This window comes from Rhopalosiphum padi, unplaced genomic scaffold (genome assembly GCF_020882245.1).
Source record: "Rhopalosiphum padi isolate XX-2018 unplaced genomic scaffold, ASM2088224v1 scaffold1, whole genome shotgun sequence".
Lineage (NCBI taxonomy): Eukaryota > Metazoa > Arthropoda > Insecta > Hemiptera > Aphididae > Rhopalosiphum > Rhopalosiphum padi.
Genome location: NW_026869996.1, coordinates 4,086,487 through 4,107,520, shown reverse-complemented (window position 1 = coordinate 4,107,520; position 21,034 = coordinate 4,086,487). Strand labels below are relative to the sequence as shown.

The window sequence follows — 21,034 nt, the reverse complement described above, 5'->3', positions numbered from 1 at the left end:
TAAATTATTAAAAACTAGAAGTTTCCTTAAAATTTATAAAAAAAACATTTAATTCATCAAAAAACCCCATAAAAACCAATTTAAATCCATCAAATAAATTAAATTTAACATTTTTCCATAGTAACCCCCATTATAAATTATTAAAAACTAGAAGTTTCCTTAAAATTTATAAAAAAAACCATTAATTCATCAAAAAACCACATAAAAACCAATTTAAATCCATCAAATAAATTAAATTTAACATTTTTCCTTAACAAAACCCCATAATAAATTATTAAAAACCAGAAATTTCCTTAAAATTTATTAAAAAAACCATTATTTCTTCAAAAAACCCCATAAAAACCAATTTAAATCCATCAAATAAATTAAATTTAACATTTTTCCATAGTAACCCCCATTATAAATTATTAAAAACTAGAAGTTTCTTTAAAATTTATAAAAAAAACCATTAATTCATCAAAAAACCCCATAAAAACCAATTTAAATCCATCAAATAAATTAAATTTAACATTTTTCCTTAACAAACCCCCATAATAAATTATTAAAAACCATAAATTTCTTTAAAATTTATAAAAAAAACCATTAATTCATCAAAAAACCCCATAAAAACCAATTTAAATCCATCAAATAAATTAAATTTAACATTTTTCCTTAACAAACCCCCATAATAAATTATTAAAAACCAGAAATTTCCTTAAAATTTATTAAAAAAACCATTATTTCTTCAAAAAACCCCATAAAAACCAATATAAATCCATCAAATAAATTAAATTTAACATTTTTCCATAGTAACCCCCATTATAAATTATTAAAAACTAGAAGTTTCCTTAAAATTTATAAAAAAAACCATTAATTCATCAAAAAACCCCATAAAAACCATTTTAAATCCATCAAATAAATTAAATTTAACATTATTCCTTAACAAAACCCCATACTAAATTATTAAAAACCAGAAATTTCCTTAAAATTTATTAAAAATAACAATAATTCCTTAACAATCCCCCATAATAACCGATTTAAATCCAACTAATAAATTAAATTTAACATTTTTCCATACTAACCCCCATTATACATTATTAAAAACTAGAAGTTTCCTTAAAATTTAATAAAAATCCTTAAAAATAACAATAATTCCTTAACAATCCCCCATAATAACCGATTTAAATCCAACCAATTAATTAAATTTAACATTTTTCCATAGTAACCCCCATTATAAATTATTAAAAACTAGAAGTTTCCTTAAAATTTAATAAAAACCCTTAAAAATAACAATAATTCCTTAACAATCCCCCATAATAACCGATTTAAATCCAACTAATAAATTAAATTTAACATTTTTCCTTAACAAAACCCCATACTAAATTATTAAAAACCAGAAATTTCCTTAAAATTTATTAAAAATACCATTAATTCATCAAAAAACCCCATAAAAACCAATTTAAATCCATCAAATAAATTAAATTTAACATTTTTCCTTAACAAACCCCCATAATAAATTATTAAAAACCATAAATTTCCTTAAAATTTATTCAAAAATCCATTAATTCATCAAAAAACCCCATAAAAATCAATTTAAATCCATCAAATAAATTAAATTTAACATTTTTCCTCAACAAAACCCCATATTAATTATTAAAAATCAGAAATTTCCTTAAGATTTATTAAAAAAACCATTATTTCGTCAAAAAACCCCATAAAAACCAATTTAAATCCATCAAATAAATTAAATTTAACATTTTTCCTTAACAAACCCCCATAATAAATTATTAAAAACCATAAATTTCGTTAAAATTTATTCAAAAAACCATTAATTCATCAAAAAACCCCATAAAAACCAAATTAAATCCATCAAATAAATTAAATTTAACATTTTTCCATACTAACCCCCATTATAAATTATTAAAAACTAGAAGTTTCCTTAAAATTTATAAAAAAAACCATTAATTCATCAAAAAACCCCATAAAAACCAATTTAAATCCATCAAATAAATTAAATTTAACATTTTTCCATAGTAACCCCCATTATAAATTATTAAAAACTAGAAGTTTCCTTAAAATTTATAAAAAAAAACCATTAATTCATCAAAAAACCCCATAAAAACCATTTTAAATCCATCAAATAAATTAAATTTAACATTTTTCCTTAACAAAACCCCATACTAAATTATTAAAAACCAGAAATTTCCTTAAAATTTATTAAAAATAACAATAATTCCTTAACAATCCCCCATAATAACCGATATAAATCCAACTAATAAATTAAATTTAACATTTTTCCATACTAACCCCCATTATACATTATTAAAAACTATAAGTTTCCTTAAAATTTAATAAAAATCCTTAAAAATAACAATAATTCCTTAACAATCCCCCATAATAACCGATTTAAATCCAACCAATTAATTAAATTTAACATTTTTCCATAGTAACCCCCATTATAAATTATTAAAAACTAGAAGTTTCCCTTAAATTTAATAAAAACCCTTAAAAATAACAATAATTCCTTAACAATCCCCCATAATAACCGATTTAAATCCAACTAATAAATTAAATTTAACATTTTTCCTTAACAAAACCCCATACTAAATTATTAAAAACCAGAAATTTCCTTAAAATTTATTCAAAAATCCATTAATTCATCAAAAAACCCCATAAAAATCAATTTAAATCCATCAAATAAATTAAATTTAACATTTTTCCTCAACAAAACCCCATATTAATTATTAAAAATCAGAAATTTCCTTAAAATTTATTAAAAAAACCATTATTTCGTCAAAAAACCCCATAAAAACCAATTTAAATCCATCAAATAAATTAAATTTAACATTTTTCCATACTAACCCCCATTATAAATTATTAAAAACTAGAAGTTTCCTAAAAATTTATAAAAAAAACAATTAATTCATCAAAAAACCCCATAAAAACCAATTTAAATCCATCAAATAAATTAAATTTAACAATTTTTCCATAGTAACACCCATTATAAATTATTAAAAACTAGAAGTTTCCTTAAAATTTAATAAAAATCCTTAAAAATAACAATAATTCCTTAACAATCCCCCATAATAACCGATTTAAATCCAACTAATAAATTAAATTTAACATTTTTCCATAGTAACCCCCATTATAAATTATTAAAAACTAGAAGTTTCCTTAAAATTTATAAAAAAAACCATTAATTCATCAAAAAACCCCATAAAAACCATTTTAAATCCATCAAATAAATTAAATTTAACATTTTTCCTTAACAAAACCCCATACTAAATTATTAAAAACCAGAAATTTCCTTAAAATTTATTAAAAATAACAATAATTCCTTAACAATCCCCCATAATAACCGATTTAAATCCAACTAATAAATTAAATTTAACATTTTTCCATACTAACCCCCATTATACATTATTAAAAACTAGAAGTTTCCTTAAAATTTAATAAAAATCCTTAAAAATAACAATAATTCCTTAACAATCCCCCATAATAACCGATTTAAATCCAACCAATTAATTAAATTTAACATTTTTCCATAGTAACCCCCATTATAAATTATTAAAAACTAGAAGTTTCCTTAAAATTTAATAAAAACCCTTAAAAATAACAATAATTCCTTAACAATCCCCCATAATAACCGATTTAAATCCAACTAATAAATTAAATTTAACATTTTTCCTTAACAAAACCCCATACTAAATTATTAAAAACCAGAAATTTCCTTAAAATTTATTAAAAATACCATTAATTCATCAAAAAACCCCATAAAAACCAATTTAAATCCATCAAATAAATTAAATTTAACATTTTTCCTTAACAAACCCCCATAATAAATTATTAAAAACCATAAATTTCCTTAAAATTTATTCAAAAATCCATTAATTCATCAAAAAACCCCATAAAAATCAATTTAAATCCATCAAATAAATTAAATTTAACATTTTTCCTCAACAAAACCCCATATTAATTATTAAAAATCAGAAATTTCCTTAAAATTTATTAAAAAAACCATTATTTCGTCAAAAAACCCCATAAAAACCAATTTAAATCCATCAAATAAATTAAATTTAACATTTTTCCATACTAACCCCCATTATAAATTATTAAAAACTAGAAGTTTCCTAAAAATTTATAAAATAAACAATTAATTCATCAAAAAACCCCATAAAAACCAATTTAAATCCATCAAATAAATTAAATTTAACAATTTTTCCATAGTAACACCCATTATAAATTATTAAAAACTAGAAGTTTCCTTAAAATTTAATAAAAATCCTTAAAAATAACAATAATTCCTTAACAATCCCCCATAATAACCGATTTAAATCCAACTAATAAATTAAATTTAACATTTTTCCATAGTAACCCCCATTATAAATTATTAAAAACTAGAAGTTTCCTTAAAATTTATAAAAAAAACCATTAATTCATCAAAAAACCCCATAAAAACCATTTTAAATCCATCAAATAAATTAAATTTAACATTTTTCCTTAACAAAACCCCATACTAAATTATTAAAAACCAGAAATTTCCTTAAAATTTATTAAAAATAACAATAATTCCTTAACAATCCCCCATAATAACCGATTTAAATCCAACTAATAAATTAAATTTAACATTTTTCCATACTAACCCCCATTATACATTATTAAAAACTAGAAGTTTCCTTAAAATTTAATAAAAATCCTTAAAAATAACAATAATTCCTTAACAATCCCCCATAATAACCGATTTAAATCCAACCAATTAATTAAATTTAACATTTTTCCATAGTAACCCCCATTATAAATTATTAAAAACTAGAAGTTTCCTTAAAATTTAATAAAAACCCTTAAAAATAACAATAATTCCTTAACAATCCCCCATAATAACCGATTTAAATCCAACTAATAAATTAAATTTAACATTTTTCCTTAACAAAACCCCATACTAAATTATTAAAAACCAGAAATTTCCTTAAAATTTATTAAAAATACCATTAATTCATCAAAAAACCCCATAAAAACCAATTTAAATCCATCAAATAAATTAAATTTAACATTTTTCCTTAACAAACCCCCATAATAAATTATTAAAAACCATAAATTTCCTTAAAATTTATTCAAAAATCCATTAATTCATCAAAAAACCCCATAAAAATCAATTTAAATCCATCAAATAAATTAAATTTAACATTTTTCCTCAACAAAACCCCATATCTTCTATTATATAAAAATAAGTCCGGTTTTCCTCCCTGACGCTATAACTCCAGAACGCACGAACCGATTTCCACGGTTTTGCATTCGTTGGAAAGGTCTTGGGCTCCGTGAGGTTTATAGCAAAGAAAATTCTGGAAAATTCAGGAAAAATTCAACAGAAAAGTGGGGAAATCGTTTTTCACATACAGCGCCATCTATTATACATAGCATGTACTTCAAACCAATAGCAACGGTGCGTGATAAAGTGTGTGACAGATATCATTATTCTCTGTTCAGTTAATTTCATTTATTGTAAATTATATGGATCGTGCATTTGAAGTTAAATTCAACACTATGTCCATAGTCCAAAATGCCTAGAGAACGACGTGCGAACATCGGCCGCCGCACAAGACATGCAAGCCAGCAACAAGTCTATTCAAGGAACTTAAGAGAAGAAAGACAAAATATAATAAGAGAAAATGACCGATTGAGACATCGCGTGAGCACACGAAGATCATTGGCATCATACAATCGCTTGGCATTCCAATATGATCCCACTGCGAACTACAGTGATGATGAAAATTTGGATATTGGACGAATGACGACTATATGCCGATATTGCAATGCGGTAAAGTTCAAAAGAGAAACGGTTGGATTGTGCTGCGCAAGTGGAAAAGTCAAACTGGATCCATTACTTACACCACCACAGCCACTGAAAACATTGTTTGATGGAAGTGATCCCGATTCCAGCCATTTTCTTCAACACATCCTTGAATACAATAACTGCTTTCGCATGACTTCCTTTGGAGCTAATATCATTCGAGAAGGCGGCTTCATGCCGACTTGCAAGGTAAAAGATACAACACACATAACCAACACATAATTGCAACACATAACAACTTCATATACACCACACACTACACCATCACACGATTTACAATGTATTCATGAACAAATTTTAATGATTATTTGCAATTACAGATACAAGGTCAAATATATCATTTGCATGGTTCAATGGTGCCAACACCAGATGAACCGCATCAATTTCTGCAAATATATTTCATTTCGTCGATGGTGGATCAGCTGAACGTGCGGTGCAATATACAGGGAGCACAACAGTTAAAGAGACGAATTATTGAACAGTTGCAAGCATTTTTTCACGCTAATAATGCTGTGGTTAATATGTTCAAAACAGCATTGGAACGAATGCCATCGGATACGCACAAATTTGTCATAAGAGCGGATTGTACTCCGACAGGTGAACATGTGCGAAGATTCAATGCACCCACCGTTAATGATGTTGCTGCAATTATTGTTGGCGATCCAACTAAATCACGAGACATTGTCGTTCAGCGAAGAAGCAATATCATGCATCGTGTAAACGAGACACATCGTTTGTACGATGCGTTACAATATCCAATCATTTATTGGCAAGGGCAAGACGGATACGACATCACGTTGAAGATGGTCGATCCAATTACAGGTACAATATTCACACACTAATTATTTCCATTATTACTTTTATTGGTTTCCATTAACAATTCATTTAATTTTGCATTTTCAGGAGTATCAACGAATAATAAAAATCTAAGCGCAATGAATTACTATGCGTATCGTATGATGATTCGTACACATGAGGAGAATGTCATTCTGAAGTGCGGTCGGCTATTCCAGCAATTCGCTGTTGACATGTATGTCAAAGTCGAGACCGAACGTTTAGCGTTCATCAGATTCAATCAGCCAAAGCTACGATCTGAGGACTATATACACTTGCGTGATGCTATTCATTCAGATGGTGATGTTCAGAATATTGGACGACTGACGATTCTCCCATCAACTTATATCGGAAGCCCACGCCACATGCACGAATACGCTCAAGACGCTATGACGTACGTGCGAAATTATGGAACTCCGGATTTATTTATTACGGTCACATGCAATCCGAAGTGGACGGAAATTGAACGCGAGTTGGAACCGGGTCAAAAACCGCAAGATCGCCATGACATAATCGCCAGAGTATTTCAGCAAAAACTCAAGGTTATGATGGATGTGCTTACTAAGTATCGAGTTTTTGGTGACACACGTTGTTATATGTACTCGGTGGAATGGCAGAAGCGTGGACTACCGCATGCTCATATCCTAATTTGGTTGCTGAACAAATTACATTCAAATGAAGTGGATGACATCATATCAGCTGAAATTCCTGATCCAGTCACTGATCCCCGTCTACACGACATTGTGACGACACAGATGGTGCATGGACCGTGCGGTGCATTAAATCCATTATCGCCTTGCATGGCTGATGGAAAGTGCACAAAACGATATCCGCGACCGTTAGTTGCTGAAACAGTCACAGGGAACGATGGATATCCAGTTTATCGTCGGCGTTCAAAAGAAGATAACGGTCGAACTATCAAAGTTAAAGTTCAAAATCAAGAGATTGAGATCGGAAATGAATTCATTGTACCATATTGCCCGCTGCTATCACGAATTTTCGAAACACATGCAAACGTTGAGAGTTGTCATTCGGCCAAATCAATCAAATATTTGTGCAAGTACGTCACAAAAGGCAGCGACATGGCTGTGTTTGGTATTGCGTCGGAAAATGTGAATGACGAAATCAGCAACTTCCAAATGGGCAGATACGTCAGTACTAATGAAGCACTGTGGCGATTATTGTCATTTCAAATTCATGAAAGATATCCCACAGTTGTACATTTAGCAGTGCATTTGGAAAATGGCCAAAGAGTTTACTTCACTGAGGCTAATGCGGCACAACGAGCTGAGAGACCACCATCGACAACATTGACTAGCTTCTTTGCAATGTGTGAAGCAGATCCATTCGCAGCGACGCTGATGTACGTTGAAATGCCCAAGTATTACACTTGGAATCAATCAACAAAGAAATTCCAACGTCGCAAACAAGGAACCCCAGTTCCAGACTGGCCACAGGTGTTTTCAACTGATGCACTAGGTCGTATGTACACTGTTCATCCTAGAAACGATGAATGTTTTTATTTGCGACTGCTGTTAGTAAATGTACGTGGACCGAAATCATTTGCGCATTTGAAAACTGTGAATGGCCACCAATGCCAAACATATCGAGAAGCATGTCAACTATTGGGTTTGCTGGAGAACGATTCTCATTGGGATTTAACACTTGCAGATTCAGTTGTTTCATCAAATGCGTACCAAATACGAACGCTGTTCGCAATTATCATCACCACATGTTTTCCTTCACAACCAATTCAGTTATGGAACAAATACAAAGACGCCATATGTGAAGATATCTTGCATCGCTTGCGTATTCAAACGAATAATCCTGACATCCAAATAACCGATGAAATCTACAATGAAGGATTGATTCTGATTGAGGATCAATGCTTGACTATTGCAAACAAGCTACTGATTGAAGTAGGAATGATTGCGCCAAATCGATCGATGCACGATGCATTCAACCAAGAATTAAATCGAGAGCTGCAATACAATGTTGATACATTGCAGGAATTCGTTAGAAATAATGTTCCGTTGCTGAATGAACAGCAAAAACAAGTATACAAAACATTAATGCAAGCGGTGGACAATAATACTGGTGGTCTATTCTTCCTGGATGCACCTGGAGGAACAGGGAAAACATTTGTCATTTCATTGATTTTGGCCACTATTCGATCAAGATGTGACATAGCTTTGGCGTTAGCATCATCTGGAATTGCGGCGACTCTTCTAGATGGCGGTCGTACTGCACATTCTGCGCTTAAGTTGCCACTCAATTTAAACACAATTGATACTCCAACGTGCAATATTTCCCGATCCAGTGCAATTGGAAAATTGTTAATGCAATGCAAGCTCATTGTTTGGGATGAGTGCACAATGGCACATAAGAAATCACTTGAAGCACTTAACTTCACACTGAAGGATCTTCGGAGAAATAACAACATCTTTGGCGGCTTGATGATATTGTTGGCATGCGATTTCAGGCAGACGTTGCCAGTAGTTCCCCGTGGAACGCCTGCAGATGAATTGAATGCTTGCCTAAAGGCATCACCTTTATGGAATAACGTAAAAACATTATCGCTAACCACTAATATGAGAGTTCAACTTCAAAATGATCAAAGTGCTGCACAATTTTCCAAACAATTGTTAGATCTTGGAAATGGAAAAGTCCCAGTTGATGCGACATCTGGATTAATTACTCTTACCAACGACTTTTGCCGATTTGTAGACACTCAATTAGTTCTTATTGAAAATGTTTTCCCAAACATTAGTGAGAATTATAAGAATTATGCTTGGTTAAGTCAACGAGCAATTCTTGCAGCAAAGAATAATGATGTCCACGCACTGAATTTCACCATTCAATCAAAAATTGCTGGCGATTTGGTGACATACAAATCCGTTGATTCAATAACAAATCCCGATGATGTAGTAAATTATCCAACGGAGTTTTTGAACTCTCTGGAGATACCAGACACAGGTACAGTTATTTTGATACTGCGTAATTTGAATCCACCGCGACTTTGCAACGGTACTCGACTTTCGGTAAAGAGACTTATGCCGAATTTAATTGAGGCAACCATTATTAACGGAAAGTACGCAGGTGAAAATGTATGTATTCCTCGAATACCAATGATTCCGACTGATCTTCCGTTTGACTTCAAACGATTGCAATTCCCAGTTCGCCTTGCGTTCGCAATGACAATTAATAAGTCGCAAGGCCAATCGCTTAGTGTTTGCGGGATAAATTTGGAAAATCATTGTTTTTCACATGGACAGTTATACGTTGCGTGTTCACGAGTTGGGAAACCATCCGCTTTGTTTGTGTTAACGTCAGACCAAAAAACAAAAAATGTGGTTTACCAAAGAGCACTACAATGAAACAATTAAATAACACTTCATTTTAGTAGGTAATTGAAATGAATTTATTACTGTTGTGAAATGAAATAAATATTTTCCTTTTCAAATATATAACAAAAAAATTTTTTTTTCTTTATCTTTTAATCACCAAACGAAATGTTACATAAAACGAATCTGGTGGCGAAACGGAGTTCACCGGGTCTGCTAGTTAATTATTAAAAATCAGAAATTTCCTTAAAATTTATTAAAAAAACCATTATTTCGTCAAAAAACCCCATAAAAACCAATTTAAATCCATCAAATAAATTAAATTTAACATTTTTCCATACTAACCCCCATTATAAATTATTAAAAACTAGAAGTTTCCTTAAAATTTAATAAAAATCCTTAAAAATAACAATAATTCCTTAACAATCCCCCATAATAACCGATTTAAATCCAACCAATAAATTAAATTTAACATTTTTCCATAGTAACCCCCATTATAAATTATTAAAAACTAGAAGTTTCCTTAAAATTTATAAAAAAAACCATTAATTCATCAAAAAACCCCATAAAAACCATTTTAAATCCATCAAATAAATTAAATTTAACATTTTTCCTTAACAAAACCCCATACTAAATTATTAAAAACCAGAAAATTCCTTAAAATTTATTAAAAATACCATTAATTCATCAAAAAACCCCATAAAAACCAATTTAAATCCATCAAATAAATTAAATTTAACATTTTTCCTTAACAAACCCCCATAATAAATTATTAAAAACCATAAATTTCCTTAAAATTTATTAAAAAAACCATTATTTCGTCAAAAAAACCCCATAATAACCAATTTAAATCCATCAAATAAATTAAATTTAACATTTTTCCATACTAACCCCCATTATAAATTATTAAAAACTAGAAGTTTCCTTAAAATTTATAAAAAAAACAATTAATTCATCAAAAAACCCCATAAAAACCAATTTAAATCCATCAAATAAATTAAATTTAACATTTTTCGATACTAATCCCCATTATAAATTATTAAAAACTATAAGTTTCCTTAAAATTTAATAAAAATCCTTAAAAATAACAATAATTCCTTAACAATCCCCCATAATAACCGATTTAAATCCAACAAATAAATTAAATTTAACATTTTTCCATAGTAACCCCCATTATAAATTATTAAAAACTAGAAGTTTCCTTAAAATTTATAAAAAAAACCATTAATTCATCAAAAAACCCCATAAAAACCAATTTAAATCCATCAAATAAATTAAATTTAACATTTTTCCTTAACAAAACTCCATAATAAATTATTAAAAACCAGAAATTTCCTTAAAATTTATTAAAAAAAACCATTATTTCTTCAAAAAACCCCATAAAAACCAATTTAAATCCATCAAATAAATTAAATTTAACATTTTTCCATAGTAACCCCCATTATAAATTATTAAAAACTAGAAGTTTCCTTAAAATTTATAAAAAAAACCATTAATTCATCAAAAAACCCCATAAAAACCATTTTAAATCCATCAAATAAATTAAATTTAACATTATTCCTTAACAAAACCCCATACTTAATTATTAAAAAACCAGAAATTTCCTTAAAATTTATTAAAAATAACAATAATTCCTTAACAATCCCCCATAATAACCGATTTAAATCCAACTAATAAATTAAATTTAACATTTTTCCATACTAACCCCCATTATACATTATTAAAAACTAGAAGTTTCCTTAAAATTTAATAAAAATCCTTAAAAATAACAATAATTCCTTAACAATCCCCCATAATAACCGATTTAAATCCAACCAATTAATTAAATTTAACATTTTTCCATAGTAACCCCCATTATAAATTATTAAAAACTAGAAGTTTCCTTAAAATTTAATAAAAACCCTTAAAAATAACAATAATTCCTTAACAATCCCCCATAATAACCGATTTAAATCCAACTAATAAATTAAATTTAACATTTTTCCTTAACAAAACCCCATACTAAATTATTAAAAACCAGAAATTTCCTTAAAATTTATTAAAAAAACCATTATTTCGTCAAAAAACCCCATAAAAACCAATTTAAATCCATCAAATAAATTAAATTTAACATTTTTCCATACTTACCCCCATTATAAATTATTAAAAACTAGAAGTTTCCTAAAAATTTATAAAAAAAACAATTAATTCATCAAAAAACCCCATAAAAACCAATTTAAATCCATCAAATAAATTAAATTTAACAATTTTTCCATAGTAACACCCATTATAAATTATTAAAAACTAGAAGTTTCCTTAAAATTTAATAAAAATCCTTAAAAATAACAATAATTCCTTAACAATCCCCCATAATAACCGATTTAAATCCAACCAATAAATTAAATTTAACATTTTTCCATAGTAACCCCCATTATAAATTATTAAAAACTAGAAGTTTCCTTAAAATTTATAAAAAAAACCATTAATTCATCAAAAAACCCCATAAAAACCAATTTAAATCCATCAAATAAATTAAATTTAACATTTTTTCCTCAACAAAACCCCATAATAAATTATTAAAAACCAGAAATTTCCTTAAAATTTATTAAAAATACCATTAATTCATAAAAAAAACCCCATAATAACCGATTTAAATCCATCAAATAAATTAAATTTAACATTTTTCATACTAACCCCCATTATAAATTATTAAAAACTAGAAGTTTCCTTAAAATTTATAAAAAAAACCATTAATTCATCAAAAAACCCCATAAAAACCATTTTAAATCCATCAAATAAATTAAATTTAACATTATTCCTTAACAAAACCCCATACTTAATTATTAAAAACCAGAAATTTCCTTAAAATTTATTAAAAATAACAATAATTCCTTAACAATCCCCCATAATAACCGATTTAAATCCAACTAATAAATTAAATTTAACATTTTTCCATACTAACCCCCATTATACATTATTAAAAACTAGAAGTTTCCTTAAAATTTAATAAAAATCCTTAAAAATAACAATAATTCCTTAACAATCCCCCATAATAACCGATTTAAATCCAACCAATTAATTAAATTTAACATTTTTCCATAGTAACCCCCATTATAAATTATTAAAAACTAGAAGTTTCCTTAAAATTTAATAAAAACCCTTAAAAATAACAATAATTCCTTAACAATCCCCCATAATAACCGATTTAAATCCAACTAATAAATTAAATTTAACATTTTTCCTTAACAAAACCCCATACTAAATTATTAAAAACCAGAAATTTCCTTAAAATTTATTAAAAAAACCATTATTTCGTCAAAAAACCCCATAAAAACCAATTTAAATCCATCAAATAAATTAAATTTAACATTTTTCCATACTTACCCCCATTATAAATTATTAAAAACTAGAAGTTTCCTAAAAATTTATAAAAAAAACAATTAATTCATCAAAAAACCCCATAATAACCGATTTAAATCCATCAAATAATTTAAATTTAACATTTTTCCATACTAACCCCCATTATAAATTATTAAAAACTAGAAGTTTCCTTAAAATTTAATAAAAATCCTTAAAAATAACAATAATTCCTTAACAATCCCCGATAATAACCGATTTAAATCCATCAAATAAATTAAATTTAACATTTTTCCATACTAACCCCCATTATAAATTATTAAAAACTAGAATTTTCCTTAAAATTTAATAAAAATCCTTAAAAATAACAATAATTCCTTAACAATCCCCCATAATGACCGATTTAAATCCAACTAATAAATTAAATTTAACATTTTTCCATAGTAACCGCCATTATAAATTATTAAAAACTAGAAGTTTCCTTAAAATTTATAAAAAAAACCATTAATTCATCAAAAAACCCCATAAAAACCAATTTAAATCCATCAAATAAATTAAATTTAACATTTTTCCTTAACAAACCCCCATAATAAATTATTAAAAACCATAAATTTCCTTAAAATTTATTCAAAAATCCATTAATTCATCAAAAAACCCCATAAAAATCAATTTAAATCCATCAAATAAATTAAATTTAACATTTTTCCTCAACAAAACCCCATAATAAATTATTAAAAACCAGAAATTTCCTTAAAATTTATTAAAAATACCATTAATTCATCAAAAAACCCCATAATAACCGATTTAAATCCATCAAATAATTTAAATTTAACATTTTTCCATACTAACCCCCATTATAAATTATTAAAAACTAGAAGTTTCCTTAAAATTTAATAAAAATCCTTAAAAATAACAATAATTCCTTAACAATCCCCGATAATAACCGATTTAAATCCAACTAATAAATTAAATTTAACATTTTTCCATAGTAACCCCCATTATAAATTATTAAAAACTAGAAGTTTCCTTAAAATTTATAAAAAAAACCATTAATTCATCAAAAAACCCCATAAAAACCGATTTAAATCCAACTAATAAATTAAATTTAACATTTTTCCATAGTAACCCCCATTATAAATTATTAAAAACTAGAAGTTTCCTTAAAATTTATAAAAAAAACCATTAATTCATCAAAAAACCCCATAAAAACCAATTTAAATCCATCAAATAAATTAAATTTAACATTTTTCCTTAACAAACCCCCATAATAAATTATTAAAAAACATAAATTTCCTTAAAATTTATTCAAAAATCCATTAATTCATCAAAAAACCCCATAAAAATCAATTTAAATCCATCAAATAAATTAAATTTAACATTTTTCCTCAACAAAACCCCATAATAAATTATTAAAAACCAGAAATTTCCTTAAAATTTATTAAAAAATCCATTATTTCGTCAAAAAAACCCCATAAAAACCAATTTAAATCCATCAAATACATTAAATTTAACATTTTTCCATAGTAACCCCCATTATAAATTATTAAAAACTAGAAGTTTCCTTAAAATTTATAAAAAAAACCATTAATTCATCAAAAAACCCCATAAAAACCATTTTAAATCCATCAAATAAATTAAATTTAACATTATTCCTTAACAAAACCCCATAATAAATTATTAAAAACCAGAAATTTCCTTAAAATTTATTAAAAAAACCATTATTTCTTCAAAAAACCCCATAAAAACCAATTTAAATCCATCAAATAAATTAAATTTAACATTTTTCCATAGTAACCCCCATTATAAATTATTAAAAACTAGAAGTTTCCTTAAAATTTATAAAAAAAAAACCATTAATTCATCAAAAAACCCCATAAAAACCAATTTAAATCCATCAAATAAATTAAATTTACCATTTTTCCTTAACAAAACCCAATACTAAATTATTAAAAACCAGAAATTTCCTTAAAATTTATAAAAAATACCATTAATTCATCAAAAAACCCCATAAAAACCAATTTAAATCCATCAAATAAATTAAATTTAACATTTTTCCATAGTAACCGCCATTATAAATTATTAAAAACTAGAAGTTTCCTTAAAATTTATAAAAAAAAACCATTAATTCATCAAAAAACCCCATAAAAACCAATTTAAATCAATCAAATAAATTAAATTTAACATTTTTCCTTAACAAACCCCCATAATAAATTATTAAAAACCAGAAATTTCCTTAAAATTTATTAAAAAAACCATTATTTCATCAAAAAACCCCATAAAAACCAATTTAAATCCATCAAATAAATTAAATTTAACATTTTTCCTTAACAAAACCCCATAATAAATTATTAAAAACCAGAAATTTCCTTAAAATTTATTCAAAAAACCATTAATTCATCAAAAATCCCCATAAAAACCAATTTAAATCCATCAAATAAATTAAATTTAACATTTTTTCTCAACAAAACCCCATAATAAATTATTAAAAACCAGAAATTTCCTTAAAATTTATTAAAAATACTATTAATTCATCAAAAAACCCCATAATAACCGATTTAAATCCATCAAATAAATTAAATTTAACATTTTTCTATACTAACCCCCATAATAAATTATTAAAAAACAAGAAATTTCCTTAAAATTTATTAAAAAAACCATTATTTCATCAAAAAACCCCATAAAAACCAATTTAAATCCATCAAATAAATTAAATTTAAAATTTTTCCTTAACAAAACCCCATAATAAATTATTAAAAACCAGAAATTTCCTTAAAATTTATTCAAAAAACCATTAATTCATCAAAAAACCCCATAAAAACCAATTTAAATCAATCAAATAAATTAAATTTAACATTTTTCCTCAACAAAACCCCATAATAAATTATTAAAAACCAGAAATTTCCTTAAAATTTATTAAAAATACCATTAATTCATAAAAAAAACCCCATAATAACCGATTTAAATCCATCAAATAAATTAAATTTAACATTTTTCATACTAACCCCCATTATAAATTATTAAAAACTAGAAGTTTCCTTAAAATTTATAAAAAAAACCATTAATTCATCAAAAAACCCCATAAAAACCATTTTAAATCCATCAAATAAATTAAATTTAACATTATTCCTTAACAAAACCCCATACTTAATTATTAAAAACCAGAAATTTCCTTAAAATTTATTAAAAATAACAATAATTCCTTAACAATCCCCCATAATAACCGATTTAAATCCAACTAATAAATTAAATTTAACATTTTTCCATACTAACCCCCATTATACATTATTAAAAACTAGAAGTTTCCTTAAAATTTAATAAAAATCCTTAAAAATAACAATAATTCCTTAACAATCCCCCATAATAACCGATTTAAATCCAACCAATTAATTAAATTTAACATTTTTCCATAGTAACCCCCATTATAAATTATTAAAAACTAGAAGTTTCCTTAAAATTTAATAAAAACCCTTAAAAATAACAATAATTCCTTAACAATCCCCCATAATAACCGATTTAAATCCAACTAATAAATTAAATTTAACATTTTTCCTTAACAAAACCCCATACTAAATTATTAAAAACCAGAAATTTCCTTAAAATTTATTAAAAAAACCATTATTTCGTCAAAAAACCCCATAAAAACCAATTTAAATCCATCAAATAAATTAAATTTAACATTTTTCCATACTTACCCCCATTATAAATTATTAAAAACTAGAAGTTTCCTAAAAATTTATAAAAAAAACAATTAATTCATCAAAAAACCCCATAATAACCGATTTAAATCCATCAAATAATTTAAATTTAACATTTTTCCATACTAACCCCCATTATAAATTATTAAAAACTAGAAGTTTCCTTAAAATTTAATAAAAATCCTTAAAAATAACAATAATTCCTTAACAATCCCCGATAATAACCGATTTAAATCCAACTAATAAATTAAATTTAACATTTTTCCATAGTAACCCCCATTATAAATTATTAAAAACTAGAAGTTTCCTTAAAATTTATAAAAAAAAACCATTAATTCATCAAAAAACCCCATAAAAACCGATTTAAATCCAACTAATAAATTAAATTTAACATTTTTCCATAGTAACCCCCATTATAAATTATTAAAAACTAGAAGTTTCCTTAAAATTTATAAAAAAAACCATTAATTCATCAAAAAACCCCATAAAAACCATTTTAAATCCATCAAATAAATTAAATTTAACATTTTTCCTTAACAAACCCCCATAATAAATTATTAAAAACCAGAAATTTCCTTAAAATTTATTAAAAATACTATTATTTCATCAAAAAACCCCATAAAAACCAATTTAAATCCATCAAATAAATTAAATTTAACATTTTTCCTTAACAAAACCCCATAATAAATTATTAAAAACCAGAAATTTCCTTAAAATTTATTCAAAAAACCATTAATTCATCAAAAAACCCCATAAAAACCAATTTAAATCCATCAAATAAATTAAATTTAACATTTTTTCTCAACAAAACCCCATAATAAATTATTAAAAACCAGAAATTTCCTTAAAATTTATTAAAAATACTATTAATTCATCAAAAAACCCCATAATAACCGATTTAAATCCATCAAATAAATTAAATTTAACATTTTTCTATACTAACCCCCATAATAAATTATTAAAAAACAAGAAATTTCCTTAAAATTTATTAAAAAAACCATTATTTCATCAAAAAACCCCATAAAAACCAATTTAAATCCATCAAATAAATTAAATTTAACATTTTTCCTTAACAAAACCCCATAATAAATTATTAAAAACCAGAAATTTCCTTAAAATTTATTCAAAAAACCATTAATTCATCAAAAAACCCCATAAAAACCAATTTAAATCAATCAAATAAATTAAATTTAACATTTTTCCTCAACAAAACCCCATAATAAATTATTAAAAACCAGAAATTTCCTTAAAATTTATTAAAAATACCATTAATTCATAAAAAAACCACATAATAACCGATTTAAATCCATCAAATAAATTAAATTTAACATTTTTCATACTAACCCCCATTATAAATTATTAAAAACTAGAATTTTCCTTAAAATTTAATAAAAATCCTTAAAAATAACAATAATTCCTTAACAATCCCTCATAATGACCGATTTAAATCCAACTAATAAATTAAATTTAACATTTTTCCATAGTAACCGCCATTATAAATTATTAAAAACTAGAAGTTTCCTTAAAATTTATAAAAAAAACCATTAATTCATCAAAAAACCCCATAAAAACCAATTTAAATCCATCAAATAAATTAAATTTAACATTTTTCCTTAACAAACCCCCATAATAAATTATTAAAAACCATAAATTTCCTTAAAATTTATTCAAAAATCCATTAATTCATCAAAAAACCCCATAAAAATCAATTTAAATCCATCAAATAAATTAAATTTAACATTTTTCCTCAACAAAACCCCATAATAAATTATTAAAAACCAGAAATTTCCTTAAAATTTATTAAAAATACCATTAATTCATCAAAAAACCCCATAATAACCGATTTAAATCCATCAAATAATTTAAATTTAACATTTTTCCATACTAACCCCCATTATAAATTATTAAAAACTAGAAGTTTCCTTAAAATTTAATAAAAATCCTTAAAAATAACAATAATTCCTTAACAATCCCCGATAATAACCGATTTAAATCCAACTAATAAATTAAATTTAACATTTTTCCATAGTAACCCCCATTATAAATTATTAAAAACTAGAAGTTTCCTTAAAATTTATAAAAAAAACCATTAATTCATCAAAAAACCCCATAAAAACCGATTTAAATCCAACTAATAAATTAAATTTAACATTTTTCCATAGTAATCCCCATTATAAATTATTAAAAACCAGAAATTTCCTTAAAATTTATTAAAAATACCATTAATTCATCAAAAAACCCCATAAAAACCAATTTAAATCCATCAAATAAATTAAATTTAACATTTTTCCTTAACAAACCCCCATAATAAATTATTAAAAACCATAAATTTCCTTAAAATTTATTCAAAAATCCATTAATTCATCAAAAAACCCCATAAAAATCAATTTAAATCCATCAAATAAATTAAATTTAACATTTTTTCTCAACAAAACCCCATAATAAATTATTAAAAACCAGAAATTTCCTTAAAATTTATTAAAAATACTATTAATTCATCAAAAAACCCCATAATAACCGATTTAAATCCATCAAATAAATTAAATTTAACATTTTTCTATACTAACCCCCATAATAAATTATTAAAAAACAAGAAATTTCCTTAAAATTTATTAAAAAAACCATTATTTCATCAAAAAACCCCATAAAAACCAATTTAAATCCATCAAATAAATTAAATTTAACATTTTTCCTTAACAAAACCCCATAATAAATTATTAAAAACCAGAAATTTCCTTAAAATTTATTCAAAAAACCATTAATTCATCAAAAAACCCCATAAAAACCAATTTAAATCAATCAAATAAATTAAATTTAACATTTTTCCTCAACAAAACCCCATAATAAATTATTAAAAACCAGAAATTTCCTTAAAATTTATTAAAAATACCATTAATTCATAAAAAAAACCCCATAATAACCGATTTAAATCCATCAAATAAATTAAATTTAACATTTTTCATACTAACCCCCATTATAAATTATTAAAAACTAGAAGTTTCCTTAAAATTTATAAAAAAAACCATTAATTCATCAAAAAACCCCATAAAAACCATTTTAAATCCATCAAATAAATTAAATTTAACATTATTCCTTAACAAAACCCCATACTTAATTATTAAAAACCAGAAATTTCCTTAAAATTTATTAAAAATAACAATAATTCCTTAACAATCCCCCATAATAACCGATTTAAATCCAACTAATAAATTAAATTTAACATTTTTCCATACTAACCCCCATTATACATTATTAAAAACTAGAAGTTTCCTTAAAATTTAATAAAAATCCTTAAAAATAACAATAATTCCTTAACAATCCCCCATAATAACCGATTTAAATCCAACCAATTAATTAAATTTAACATTTTTCCATAGTAACCCCCATTATAAATTATTAAAAACTAGAAGTTTCCTTAAAATTTAATAAAAACCCTTAAAAATAACAATAATTCCTTAACAATCCCCCATAATAACCGATTTAAATCCAACTAATAAATTAAATTTAACATTTTTCCTTAACAAAACCCCATACTAAATTATTAAAAACCAGAAATTTCCTTAAAATTTATTAAAAAAACCATTATTTCGTCAAAAAACCCCATAAAAACCAATTTAAATCCATCAAATAAATTAAATTTAACATTTTTCCATACTTACCCCCATTATAAATTATTAAAAACTAGAAGTTTCCTAAAAATTTATAAAAAAAACAATTAATTCATCAAAAAACCCCATAATAACCGATTTAAATCCATCAAATAATTTAAATTTAACATTTTTCCATACTAACCCCCATTATAAATTATTAAAAACTAGAAGTTTCCTTAAAATTTAATAAAAATCCTTAAAAATAACAATAATTCCTTAACAATCCCCGATAATAACCGATTTAAATCCAACTAATAAATTAAATTTAACATTTTTCCATAGTAACCCCCATTATAAATTATTAAAAACTAGAAGTTTCCTTAAAATTTATAAAAAAAAACCATTAAT

General features: G+C 25.2%; 2 protein-coding genes across 2 annotated transcripts; both read left to right on the top strand.

Annotated features, from left to right (window-relative positions):
• Positions 1–5,196: 5,196 nt before the first annotated feature.
• On the top strand, positions 5,197–9,652 carry LOC132931187 (uncharacterized). The gene is made up of 4 exons (XM_060997309.1): positions 5,197–6,016; positions 6,148–6,649; positions 6,731–9,588; positions 9,632–9,652. The coding sequence occupies exons 1-4, from the start codon at positions 5,537–5,539 to the stop codon at positions 9,650–9,652; spliced, it is 3,861 nt and encodes a 1,286-aa protein (XP_060853292.1). The 5' UTR covers positions 5,197–5,536.
• LOC132931304 (uncharacterized) lies at positions 9,643–10,176 on the top strand. The gene has a single exon (XM_060997368.1). The coding sequence runs from the start codon at positions 9,715–9,717 to the stop codon at positions 10,036–10,038; it is 324 nt and encodes a 107-aa protein (XP_060853351.1). The 5' UTR covers positions 9,643–9,714; the 3' UTR covers positions 10,039–10,176.
• The last annotated feature ends 10,858 nt before the right edge of the window (positions 10,177–21,034 follow it).

What these genes read in the sequence shown, in the direction of transcription:
- LOC132931187 (XM_060997309.1), top strand. Translation starts at nt 5,537, where the DNA reads ATGCCTAGAGAACGACGTGCGAACATCGGCCGCCGCACAAGACATGCA. An exon ending in GCTTCATGCCGACTTGCAAG is followed by an intron (nt 6,017 to 6,147) that starts GTAAAAGATACA and finishes TTGCAATTACAG; the next exon opens with ATACAAGGTCAAATATATCA. An exon ending in TAACAAATCCCGATGATGTA is followed by an intron (nt 9,589 to 9,631) that starts GTAAATTATCCA and finishes TGGAGATACCAG; the next exon opens with ACACAGGTACAGTTATTTTG.
- LOC132931304 (XM_060997368.1), top strand. Translation starts at nt 9,715, where the DNA reads ATGCCGAATTTAATTGAGGCAACCATTATTAACGGAAAGTACGCAGGT.